This window comes from Lynx canadensis, chromosome A3, assembly GCF_007474595.2.
Source record: "Lynx canadensis isolate LIC74 chromosome A3, mLynCan4.pri.v2, whole genome shotgun sequence".
In the NCBI taxonomy this organism is placed as follows: domain Eukaryota; kingdom Metazoa; phylum Chordata; class Mammalia; order Carnivora; family Felidae; genus Lynx; species Lynx canadensis.
Genome location: NC_044305.1, coordinates 114,443,938 through 114,457,988, shown reverse-complemented (window position 1 = coordinate 114,457,988; position 14,051 = coordinate 114,443,938). Strand labels below are relative to the sequence as shown.

The window sequence follows — 14,051 nt, the reverse complement described above, 5'->3', positions numbered from 1 at the left end:
AGTTTGAAGTTCACTGTTGTGGTCCTGGCAAGAGGTCATCGCTGCTCAGATTAGGACAAAGTTGGAGCAGTGAGGGAGAAGTGAGCCCCGTTGGCACAGTTATGGAACTAAATGCAGCTGTACTAGGCTGATGGATAGAACTGGATGTGTGATGTAAAGAGAAAAATTAAGGATAATCCCTGCATTTTGGTTTGAGTCAAAGTAATGCACAATTGAACCTTCCCAACTTGAGTTCCTCTTGCAGATAATGAAAAAAAAAATTCAACAGTTAGTGTCTTCTACTATTTTAGATAAATGGTCAGGAAAAGTCTCTTTGAGGAGGCACAACTTGATAGAGACCTAAGTAAAGTGAGGGACCAATCTCCATGAATATATGTGGACAGAACATTCTAGACAGAGGGAATGGTCTGTTTGAAAGTTTTGGGGCCAGACCAGCTTGGCCATTTCAGGCCCAGCAGGAAGTTCCCTGAGGGTACAGCACAGTAAATGGATGGAGGCAGGAAATAGGGTTGGGAAATCGTGCAGGACAAACAATATTTGGGTGTCAGAAGCAGAGGCAGTGGTAAGGAATTTGTATTTCATCCTGAGAGTAATAGAATTCTGGAGGATTCTCGGGGCGGGGGGGTGGAATGATGTTTTTCAAAGTGCTCTCCTACTGCTTAATAGAGGAAAGACTGGTAGCAGGGAGAGAAGAGGAGAAGGGAGTCACTAAGGGTTATTGCAGTAGGGTGGGGAGAGGTGATGGTGATTCAGGCTGTTGGAAGGGATATTCACTGGGGTGTGGATGGGAGATTGTCAGGTGTACTCACCCAGGCTAAACCGTATGTCTGTGTACCAATCAGCAGGGTATTCAGCACAGTAAATCAGATAATAGCCTTGGAGAAGTCCATTTCCCATGCAGAAAACAAAGCCTTTGACGAGGAGCACAACTGGAAAAGGCCTCCCTCTAGTATGCAATGAGTAAACAAATGTCCTGGGGTATATGGGAAAGAAAGGACAGGATACACTGTTTAAAAAAAAATCAAATAAGATGAAACAATAAACAATTATATCAAGCCCATTCTTTAATTAATTAATTAATTATTTTGAGAGAGAGAGAGAGAGAGAGAGAGAGAGTGAGAGGAGGGCAAAGAGAGAGAGAGGGAGGGAAGGTAAGAGAGTGTGGAGCCCAGAGCGGGGCTCAAGTACACCTGGAGCAGGACTCAAATGCACAAACTATGAGGTCATGACCCGAGCCAAAGTCAGATGCTAAATTGAGACACCCAGGTGCCCCACATCAAACCCATTTTATAAAATCATTTTCCGGTGAACTTATGCAAAGAAGAATATTATTATTCAATTCTACAGCAATCATTTATGCTATTATTTATCTCACTTCATTAAAATCCATAGTAGTCACCATTTATTACCTTATTTTATTCTCAGACCAGCCTTGAAAGTTACATTTCCTCTCCATCCAGTAGTTAATAAATTCAATCCTATGAGCCCAGAATTGGAGATCAGCTTTATATCAATCTACAAGTAAAATCCATACCATCCTGAAGAAAGGGAAAGCCTGGCCTGCCCCATGCAGCAGTGCAATGACATTTTTATAGCAGCCACTCAACGATGCATTTTTCTATGTCTCTCTGATAGACTTAATTACTGATACTGTAGCATTTCTAGAAAGTGGACTGAAAAATCTCATGAGAAAAGAAAGAGAGTCCTCTAAATGTTATGGAATCTAGAGTAATCTAGGAAGATCGAACTAAAAAAAATAGAAATAGCCTCAAAATAAAAGTTTGCCAAGGTATAATTGAATGCTAGACATCAACTATATCTTCTTTGTAACTTTCCTTCTTTTATCGTTCAATATAACAATCATACAGGTAAGTTCATAAACCTATGTGAACAGGTCTTTAAGATTTTTAAAAATATTTTTATTTATTTTTGAGAGAATGAAAGAGAGACAGAGTGTGAGCAGGGGAGGAGCAGAGAGAGAAGGAGACACAGAATCCACAGCAGGCTACAGGCTCTGAGCTGTCAGCACACAGCCCGACATGGGGCACAAACTCACAGACCGTGAGGTCATGACCTGAGCCAAAGCCCAACCAACTGAGACACCCAGGCGCCCCGTGCGTGAACAGTTTAATGCATAACTATTAAATAAACACCCATATAATCACTAAGCAAGTCAAGAAATAGAACATTCCCATCACTCCCAGAAGCCTCCCATGGGTCCCTCCCTATTCATGGTACCACCATCACCCCAGACATAACCACCATCCTGATTTCTGTGATAATTTCTTTTTGCTTCTTTACAATTTTACCACATTTGGATGCATCTATAAAAATATGGTTTATTTCTGTTCATTTTTAATTCCATACGAATGGACTCATATTCTATGATTATTAGAGTATCATTAATGTCATGTCTTTAACTCATATTGTTAATATAAGCATGTTGTTGCATATAAGCTATATAGTTCAAGCATGTTGTTGTATATAAGCTATATAGTTCATATACTTTCATGGCTGTATATTACTGTTATGTATGAATATATCACATGTGTTTATCTATTTTACTTTGATGGATATTTGGGTTGCTTCCAAAGTCTTATAACCACTCATTATTTAATGATTTTACATTTTACTTTTAAACCTTTGATACATTTGGAATTTCTTTTGTTGTAAGAAGTTAGATAAGAATCCGACTTAAATCTTTTTCCTAATGGTAGTAAATTTACTTAATTCTTTTTTTCACTGACATGCACTACCATTGGTATTATTAAATTGCCATAAAAATTGATTCTTCTTCTAGACTCTCGATTCTTTTCCATTGATCTACTGATTGCCAGTATTACACTGTTTTAATAATTGTACTTTTAATATATATCTCAATACTAGGTGGGGCTATTTTTTAAGTAAACTCTACTCCTATTGTGGGGCTCAAACTCACAACCCTAAGATCAAGAGTTGTAAGCTCTAGTGACTGATTCAGCCAGTTGTAGGTGGGACTATTCTTAAATCATTACTCTTTTTGAGGCTTTTCAACTTATTCTATATTATGTATTTCTTCATCTGAACTTTAAAACCAACTCATGGAACACTCACCCCGCTAATTTTAGAAATACTCCTAGATGTAAAAATTAATTAAGGGAGGGAAATCGCAGAAGGGGGACCTCTAAGAGTTTGTAAAAAAGCATAAAAGCAAAGAAAAAACTGGCAAAAAAATAAAAGTCAAAATCAACTTTGTCAAAACTTTGGGTATTAGCCCAGACTTGCAGTAACATGGGGAGCATTTAGGCAAGAAAATAGCTGAATCTCAGGAAGGGCCACAAACACCGTGCATTTTAACTTACTCATCTTAGTCCCATTTCCCACGTTCCAGCTCAGCACAGCCTCAAAAGTAACAGCCCGCATTCCCAGGATTGGAGGGAGGAAAACAGGGCTGGAGCCTTAGTCCCAAAGAGAAGTCATCATGTTATCTGTCTGGTGGTTCCCCTCAAAAGGCTTGTCTTTTGACCACCTCAATCAACCTTACCCAGGGCTAAATGTTTCTGGGGAAGGGGGATGTTTTTGAATGTTTTACTAGGACAGTGGCCTGAGGCAACGGATAACAGGTGGGGCAGATGAAAAACTCATCCAAAAGCTTTAAAGGAAAGATGGAGGAATGAGATGTCCATAAGGGGTTTTGAAAATCTCAGGTATGTTTCTGGGAATCTACACAGCCATGAACATGCATAGGACCATGCACATGTTCAAAAACAGACCTGAAAATGTCCTACACTCTCACCTCTGATTGACCTTAAGGTTTGCACAAGTAGCTAACAAGGCTAAAAGCAGAGCTGTAAACTACATGGGTGATTACTGAACAAGTCCCTTAAAAGACACCCAGAGGTCCTTGGCAAAGACAAGGGAGACTTAATTGGTTCCAGGTGTATAGGGAAAGCTCTGTGCCATCATTAACTGATCATTGAGCTAACAAGCAGTGACTTCAATGGCCACAACAATAAAGATGAAGACTTCAGAGAATGAGTTCAGAAAAGTCACTAAGCAAACAAATGACTATGACAATAGACAGCAACAACAACAAGCCCCTGGAAGGCAGGGAGAATCTGATTCCCAGAGCTGCCACAAAGTATCATCAGAAATGCTTCATTTTCAACAATCAACCGTGGGACATACAAAGAAACAGAAAGGTATGACCCATACACAGGGGAGAAAAGCAACCAAAAGACGGTGATGCTGTCCCTGAGAAGCCCTATCACTGAGCTTACCAGACAAAAACTATAAATTAACTATTTTAAATATATGAAAACATACATTAATACAAGAACTTGTCCACAAATATTTATAGCAGCATTATTTATAGTAACCAAAATGAAACAACCCAAACGGGAATGGATGATGAATGGATAAACAAAATGTTGTACATCCATACAATGACATGTTATTAAACCATAAGAAGGAATAAAGTAGTGGTACATATGCTACATGAATGGACCTTAAAAACAATATCCTACATGAAAGAGGCCAGTCACAAAAGGCCACATATTCTATGACTCCATCCATATGAAATGTCCACAACAGACAAATCCTTAGAGACAGGTGGATGCCAGGGGCTGGGGGATGAAGGAATGGGGACTGACTGCTACCAGGTACAAGATTTCTTTTGGGGATGATGAAAATATTCCAGAATTAGACCACGGTGAAGGTTGCACAATTTTTTCGACATACTAAAAACCATTTAATTGTACACTTTAGTATGATGAATTTTATGGTATGTGAATTATATCTCAATTTTTAAGTTAACCAAGAGAAAATTCAAGCAGTGGTGCACAGGGGTTAAATTGCAAGGCTTCTTGGGGTGCCTTGGTGTCTCAGTCTGTTGAACGCCCAACTCTGGGTTTTGGCTCAGGTCATGATCTCACAGTCTGTGGGTTCGAGCCCTATGTCAGGCTCCATGCTGATGGTGCAGACCCTGACTGGGATTCTCTCTCCCTCTCTCTCTGCCACTCCCCTGCACTCACTCTCTCTCTCTCTCTCTCTCTCTCAATAAATGAATATATTTTTTTTTAATTGTAGGGCTTCTTCCATTTACTAGCTCTATGACCCTGTCACCTAACTTCATTTGTTGTGTCTGTCTCTTCATCCACCCCCCATTTCATAGGGTTGGGGATTAAGTGAGTCAGTATATGCAAGGTGCTTAGACCGGAACAAAGAAGAGATCAGTAAACGTGTTGTTTTTGGTAATGTGTTTATTAGGTTGTTGTTGACATTACCCTTTTATTCAGGTACAGGTGGTTCCTTTGCACTAACTCAGGTCTTTTTTGTGTGTTCCCCAGTACATTTTTAAGTTTCTTCACATAGATTTTGCACATTTTTTGTTATGTTTAATCCCACGCTTTTTAAAATCTTATTTTGTGTGACTGTCCATGGGATTTTCCATTGACCTCTATTAACTGATTGTTTTACATATAGAAGGCCTTTGATTTTTCTATTATTAATATATTAATTTTGTTCCCAACCACATCCTGAATTTATTATTATTTATAATAGCTTTCCAGTATATTTTCCAGGATTTCCTGTAAATAATGTTATACTTAGTCTTAGAAGATTCTGGAAGGCTTCATTCTTTGACCGTGCTCTGGAATGACATATAGCACTAGAATTACACAGTCTTTAAAAATTTGGCAGAAGCTTTTTGTGAAATCTGTCTAGGACTACACTGCTGGGAGGAGGGTTTGTTGTTATTATTGATAATATCTCTATTTCTCTCAGAATAATTGGTTTCTTTGTCTTATCTATGCCTTCTGGGGCACTCTAGTAAGTCCTGAAAAACACATGTTTTTTATACAAAATCATGCTTATCACTCAAGTTTTTAAATGTATTTGCATAAGGCTGAGAAGATCATACTTTATGATACTTTTAAACTCTCAGTACATTTTCTTATTACTCCTTCACCACAAGGGTCTTTCTTACTATCCTTTTATAGCCACATCCTCTCCCCATTCCTGGTAACCACTAACCTGTTTTCATTTTCCACAGTTTTGTCATTTCAAGATTATGTTAAGTGGATAGAACATATGTAGTTTTTAAAGTGTTTTTTGTCACTCAGCATGATTCCTTCAAGATTCATCCAAGTTCCGAGATTTATTTGTAAGTGAAAAAAAGGAAGCTGATAAAGAGTATATTACAAAAAGCTTGCCATCGTTTTGTAATCAAGAAAAGGAGGGGCGCCCGGGTGTCTTGGTTGGTTAAACATCTGACTTCACGAGCCCCCCGTCCGGTTCTGTGCTAACAGTTCAGAGCCTGGAACCTGCTTTGGATTCTGTGTGTCTCTCTCTCTGCCCCTCCCCTGCTTATGCTCTGTCTCGCTCTGTGTCTCAAAAAATAAAATAAAATGTTTAAAAAAATATTTTAAGGAAATAATATATATATTTATTTTTTATAAAAGCATTATTGAGATAAAATTCACATATACAAAATTCACCCTTTGAAGTGCACAATTCAGTGGTTTTTAGTATAGTCACAAAGTTGTGCAGTCATCACCATTATCTAATTCCAGGATATTTTCATCACCCCAAAAAGAAATCCTGTAACTGGTGGCAGTCAATTCCAATTTTCCACACCCCCAACACCACCAGCTTCTGGTCAACAACCAATCTACTCTGTCTGTAAGGATTTGCTTCTTCTGAACATTTCTTACCAATGTAATCACACACGATGTGGTCTTCTGTGACTGAGTCCTTTCACTTAGCATAATGCTTTCCAGGTTCATCCACGTTGTACTGTGTATCAGAACCTCCCTCCCTCTTGGGGCGCCTGGGTGGCTCAGTCGGTTAAGCACCGACTTCGGCTCAGGTCATGATCTCGCGGTCGGTAAGTTTGAGCCCCGCGTCGGGCTCTGTGCTGACAGCTCAGAACCTGGAGCCTGTTTCAGATTCTGTGTCTCCCTTCTGACCCTCCCCCGTTCATGCTCTGTCTCTCTCTGTCTCAAAAATAAATAAAAACATTAAAAAATTTTAAAAAAAGAACCCCCTTCCCTGTTAAAGCTGAATAATATTCAATTATATGGATATACCACAATTTGTTTACCCATTTGTCAACTGATAGAAATATGGGGGTTTTTTTTCCACTTTTTAGCTACTAGGAGTAATGCTGCCATGAGCATTCATGTCTAAATTTTATGTGAATGTATATTTTCCATTCTCTTGGGTAGATACCTAGAAGTGGAATTTGTGGGCCTTATGGTTATATTAACATTTTAAGGAACTGACAAACTGTTTATCAAAGTGGTCACATTTGCTTACTTTTGCAAAACAAAACAAACCCTAAAGGGTAAATGAGAAACTAATTTTATTTATTTATTTATTTTTTTAATTTTTTTTTCAACGTTTATTTTATTTTTGGGACAGAGAGAGACAGAGCATGAACGGGGGAGGGGCACAGAGAGAGGGAGACACAGAATCGGAAGCAGGCTCCAGGCTCCGAGCCATCAGCCCAGAGCCTGACGCGGGGCTCGAACTCACGGACCGCAAGATCGTGACCTGGCTGAAGTCGGACGCTTAACCGACTGTGCCACCCAGGCGCCCCGAGAAACTAATTTTAAAAGATACTTAGCTATAGAGGGCAGAAGGAAGGGAAAGGATAAAGAGTATAAGGGATTGAGGTGGAAATGAAACGTCACTGAATTTACCTTTTTTTTAAAAAAAAATTTTTTTAACATTTATTTATTTTTGAGAGATAGAGTGAGACAGAGCATGAGTGGGGGAGGGGCAGAGAGAGGGAGGGACACAGAATCCAATGCAGGCACCAGGCTCTGAGCTGTTAGCACAGAGCCCGACGCAGGGCTTGAACTCACAGACCACAAGATCATGACCTGAGCTGAAGTTGAATGCTTAACCAACTGGGCCACCTAGGCACCCCATTTACCTTTTTATATAGCTTTGAAATATGGCCCATGTGAATGCCTTTATGTTTAAAAAGTTGCAAAAAGAGCAAACTGTAAAAGTGAAAACAAAGAGAAACATAAATCCAGTTGTATATAAAGTTGGTAACACAAGCACATACACAAAAAGAATCCTTTCAAGTGACTTTTGAACATGGTATTATGACTGTATATCCTTAGTGGGACAGAAAGAATGGCACAGAAATAACAACTGATTTTTTTATTTTTATCAGTAATAATGGTATTGTAATATAAATTATTTTATTAATATTGTCAGAGAAAGCCAACAAGTATACATGCTATTGTGATTAAGAACTAAGATTTTCAGGGGCTCCTGGGTGCCCTAGTCAGTTGGGTGTCCAACTCTTGATTTTGGCTCAGGTCATCATCCCAGCGTTGTGGAATTGAGCCCCACGTCGGGTTCAACACTGAGCACTGAGCGTGGAGCCTGCTTAGGATTCTCTCTTTCTCTCTTGAGCTCTCTCTCTCTCTCTCTCTCTCACCCCCTCTGCCTTTCTACCCTGCTCACATGCTCTTTCTCTCTCTCTCTAAAATAAAAATAAAGGTAAAAAAGAAACTAAGATTTTTGGTGTAAAAGAAAAGGGTATGAATATAAAGTCAAAGGAAATGTAATGTTGAATTTGAATTGGAGGTATCATATAAATTCATGACTTGTAATTCTGACCCACTCAAAGACCTAGGAGTAATGACACGCCAGTAGCAATAAGCACCAGGTCTTCATTTGTGAATGCTATTCTCTAAAAGAAGCAGGCCACCATGGAGAAACAGCTCATTCCAGATCAAAGGCAGAAAAAGTATAAGGTGAGACAGAAGTGTTTTGGTTGTGTTGGAAAGTAAGGAAACAATCCAAGATCAAAAGGGAGATGACGGGGACTGTCAAAATTACATACGTGCCAACCGGAAAGGAGTTCCACTGGCTAAATTTGTAACAAACTGCGTATCAAAAAGAATAATGCCTATAGTTGATGGTTAATATCTGTAAACTGAGGCTAATCTTTACTACCTCATTGGATTCCTGTAAAAATTAAATGTTTATGCAAGGAAAAATGCCTGACACAGGATAGTTGCTGAAGATTTTGTTTCTCTTCCCCTTCATACCCCATGAAGCCTTGAGAGCCTAAAGGTAGCTTAAGTTCTCAAAGGGAAAGGGTCCTGGAAGTCTACAGAAAACTTATTTGAAAAATTTTTTAAATAGTTGCTTGCCTCCCAGAGTGGTCCTGTCAGTGCCAACAATGCCCCCAAACTGGTGCTCGCATGTGAGCCATGCTTCCAGATCAAATCACATATCTGCCTCACCCCTAACCTCTAGACCTTTTAAATCTGAATGCAAAGCCAAAACTCATCATATCTCATCCAAAGGAGTGTGTTATAATCAGAACAGGCTCATGGCTATAATAAAGAACTCTAAAGTATCAGAGTTTCCACATAACAAAAGTTCATTTCTTGCTCATGCCACAGCATAATGTTCAGCGGTGGTGCTCTGCTCCACAATCATTCAGGATCCAGACTCTTCCAGGCCATCTTCCTCCTCTGATGGGCAAACAAAGAGAGAGAGCATAGAGGATGGTGTATACGTTTTCCCAAGGGCCAGGCCGTAGGCTGGAAGTGGCCTCACTGGGAAATGTAGCCTCACTGGATTTCCCAGCAGGAAAAAGGAAAAGAGGGTTGGTGAAACCCATCAAAAGGAACAGGCTCTCGAAAGTCAGGAGCCCCAGAAGGGCAAATAATCCTTCTGATCTGAATGATTTTGCTGCTGGAAAGCTGGAAGCAGTTCAAAATAAATGTTTCAATGTAGAAAGCAATAAAAACAATGAAGATAAAGGAAAAGAGAGTCAAGTAGCCCAAGAGGTTGACAATTAGTGCTAAGGAGGGTGCAGGTGAGTTTCACATTCAGATCCCACATATGCTCTGAGACTCAGTTTTCCTGATCTGGGACCACTTTGCTTTAATTCCCTCCTACACTGCTAATGACATTTTCATTCTCTTGTGTTTGTTCTGATACAGAGACTGATAAGTACTCTGTAAATATAAAGTTTTCTATCACTGCTAAGTAAATATTCATTTTGGGGGACTCTTATTGGAAAGGGTTAACTGAAATTCCAAATTCAAATTAAATTAAAGAAACAACCTTTAAAATTACACATCTTCCATAGACCAACTCATATTTAACTAAGTCTTCTTCAAATATAAATGCTATTGCTAAGATTATCAAGCCTATTGAAGACTTTTCACTATATGAAATTTTAGATTTCATTGTCAATCAAAATAAATTCAAATTCTATATGTAAATACAAGGTTTCCATGTATATATTTACTTGTTATGTGTAGTAATAATTCCTTCCTCAATTCATGTCTCCCTTCACCGCCACCCCATTGTTTTGCTTTCCTTTACAGCAAAACTCCTTCAAAGAGTTGTCTATACTTGCCATCTCTCTGTCTCTCCTCCTCTTCTTTCTTCCTTCCCCAGCCACAGAAACTGATCTTGGCAAGACCACCAGAGACCTTCATATTTCCAGATCCAAGAGTCCATTTTCAGCTCTCTTCTTATTTGACAAGTTAACCTCTCCATCCTTCTGGAAACACTTTCTTCACTCAGCTTCCAGCACACCACTTTCTCTTGGTTCTTCTTCTTTACTGATTTCTCCTCATTTTCTTTTGCTGCTTTCTCTTTATTTCCTTGACCTGTAAATATTGGAGTGCTCCAGGTCTCAGGACTCTTTTCCTTATTTATAGCCTCTATAGATGAGAACATGTCTAGTCTCATATCTTTAAATATCATACACAGAGTGACAACTCCCAAATTTATGTCACCAGACAGGATGTCTGCAGTCCTTGAACTCAGATTCATACAGCCAGTGTTCCACTAGACTTCCAGTTTAAGGGATATCTCAAAGTTAATACATCCAAACCCAAAACCCTGATTCCTCACCCTTCCCCAAACCTGCACTTCCCTAAGTCTGCCTCATCTCAGTAAATGGCAAGTTCATTCTTCCAATTGCTGATTGTGGACCTTGAATCACTGTTGACTCCTCTCTCTCTCTCTCACTCTCTCTCTGCCTCTCTCTCTCATATACCACATTAAATCTATTAACAAATCATTTCAGCTCTACATTCAAAATATTTCCAGAACCTGACTCCCTCTCACCAACTCTATCAAATAGAAAAATATCAAGAAGTTCTCCAAAAGTTGGAAACTTAACAGAATACTTCCAAATAATTTATGGCTCAAAGAGTAAGCTTCAAAGGATATCAAAAACTATATTGAACTCAATGAAAATTAAAATTACAATGTATCAGAATTCATGGGACACAGCTAAATCAGTGCTGAGATGGAAATTTGTTGCACTAAATGCATACAATTAGAAAAGACGAAAGGTCTCAAAGCTCCCACCTTAAGAATCCAGGAAAAAAAAGATCATAATAAATTCAAAAGAGGCAGAAGAAAGGCAATAATAAAGATAAAAGCAGAAATCAAGGAAATTAAACATTAAAACGATAAGTGAGAGAGGAGAGGGAAGAGAGAGTTACTGCTGAGCCAGGGAAGAATCTGAAGCTCACAGATGTGGTAATTTTCCTAGGACCACATGAGATGAGATTCAAATTAGGGTCCTCTGCTTCAAAATAACTCACTCATTTCCAGTTGGAAAGAGAAATTGTGATCAACATATACAACTGGGGGAAAAAATCCCACATACCCTTCAAAAGAACCCAGGTTTGGTTTTCAGACATTTTAGTTCAAAGATCTATTACATCTATTGGAGTCATCTGTTGTATTTGCCACCCAATATTCATTCTTCCTTCTTAGAGTAACTACCTTGGTTCTCCTTCCCATCCTAGCCCACAAGAGGGTTCATCCTCTTCAGGCTCCTCAGCCAATCAAAACAGGGATAGCCTTATCACTCTGGTTATTTCAGAAATTGGCATGTGACCCAACAAATCCCAATAAGGTTTTGCTTACATTTTTTTGAGAACTGTTCTTTTCCACATGTCCTGGATCAGAGAGGATATAAGCTGTTAGATCCTACAGGTGTCTTGCCACCACTAAAGGACTGCCTTTCAGAGAACAGAAGCAGAAAAGGTAGAGCCAATAGCTGGAGAGAGAAACTGAGTCTTGATGGTATCTTTAGAACCACGCATCAATCTGGACCTGAAGTCAGAGTTTTTCAGTCATGAGAGTTAACAAATTCAGGTTTTATGTAAGTCCATTTGAATTGATTTTTCTGTTACTTGGAACTGAAAGAGTCCTTATTAAAGCACCATCACACTGTTCTCCTTTGAAATAAATCAAACTTTTCCAAAGATAAAGCCAGGAATGGTGAGGGTTTTCAGTTGTATTTAATCATAAAATAGAGTTGCCCCCCAATTTTTCCCTTTGGAGCAGAACCCACCAAGAGGTTCTTCTGTATGCCAAAGGGCATTGGGCCAACTAATCCTCTGAGCCCTTGGTTCACTTCCCTGAGTCCTTCCAATGAAATAATAAACACTGACAATGAATAGTCACTTGTCTGTATATACACAGGTGATACCTGTTATTGTAAATAATGGTTTTGGATATATTAGAGAGCGGGGTATGTAGGCCAAATGCAAGGGTGACTAGACACAGAATGAGTCAGTGATGCATCCCATCCAAGCTTACATTTTTTATGGACCTTGAGTCAAATGGTGGCCCCCTAGAAAAGATGTGTCCATCCCTAATCCCCAGAACTTGTGAATATCACTTTATAGCAAAAGAGTGAAGACTGTGTTATATGGCAAAAGATGTGATTAAATTAAGGATCCTGAGAAGAGAGTATCCTGGATAGTCTGGGTGTACCCTGACTGCAATCACATGTAGCCTCATACAAGAAAGGGGCAGAAAAAGAGAAGAAAGACACACAGACAAAAGGCAATGTGAAGACAGAGAACAGAGATGTGACCACAAGCCAAGGAATGTTGATAGCCACCAGAAGACGGAAGAGGTAAGAAATGGGTTTTCCAGAGGGACCACAGCGCTGCTGACACCTTGATTTCAGACTTGTGGCCTCCAGAATGGCGAGAGAAAAAAATTTCTGTTCTTTCAAGCCACTCAGTTTGTGGTGATTTGTTATAGCAGCTACAGGGAAATAATAAGTCTCGTTAGAATAATATTAGGCCATTGAGATTAATTTCAGTTCAGACATTTGGTAGGAAACACCAGCAAAGGACACCAGACAGCTAATGTTTGTATAGTGCTTCCTAAGTTCCAAGTAATATTCTAGGTACTATGCACATATTAACCCATATAGTTATTAAAGTTACCTAGAGGGCACCTGGGTGGTTCAGTTGGTTAAGCGTCTGACTTCAGTTCAAGTCATGATCTCATGGTTTGTGGGTTTGAACCCCATGTCAGGCTCTGTGCTGCCAGCTCAGAGCCTGGAGTCTGCTTCGGATTCTGTGTCTCCCTCTCCCTTTAACCTTCGCCTGCTCACACCCTGTCTTCCCCCCTCCCTCCCTCTCTCTCTCTCTCTCTCTCAAAAATGAAAGAAAGAAAGAAAGAAAGAAAGAAAGAAAGAAAGAAAGAAAGAAAAAAAGAAAGAAAGAAAGAAGAAAGTTACCCTAGGAGATAGGTATTACTATATTATTCCATTTTACAGATAAGGAAACTGAGGCACAATGAGAACTGGTATTTAGGTACAGGTAGAGCTAGTTCCAGAGTGTATGCTCTTGATCACATCACTCTCTAGCAGTTACTATGTGGAAAAGGAATCAATCAGGCACATGGGGATTAGTCTACATCAGAGGTTCTCACTTCTGGTTGTACTTTCAAATCACCTTTAGGCTTTAGGAACCCTAAAGGGGAAGTCACACTGAAGACAAATTATTCAGAATCTTCAGCATAGAATCTTGAACATCAGTAGTGCTTAAGATTTCCATCAGATGATTCTAATGTGAAGCCAAGGTTAAAAAACACTGACATAATAACCTCCAATTTGCACATTTAACTAATTTTTTCAAGTTGGCTTTGACCAGATGTTTGGCTTCTCCAAAGGCTATGCCTACACAGAGAAATTAGATTGCCAAACCTAGTAAAAGGTCTAATTCAGCAAAACCACGTTGTTTTTTCCTGAAGTGGAATAG

At 39.3% G+C, this 14,051-nt stretch overlaps 1 protein-coding gene across 1 annotated transcript in view; it reads right to left on the bottom strand.

The window, feature by feature from the left end:
- Positions 1-14,051, bottom strand: part of SRD5A2 (steroid 5 alpha-reductase 2) — a 41,948-nt gene that overhangs the window by 11,104 nt on the left and 16,793 nt on the right. The window contains exon 2 of the mRNA XM_030311357.1: positions 810-973. Coding sequence (XP_030167217.1) covers positions 810-973 — 164 coding nt within the window. The remainder of the gene's footprint in view (positions 1-809; positions 974-14,051) is intronic.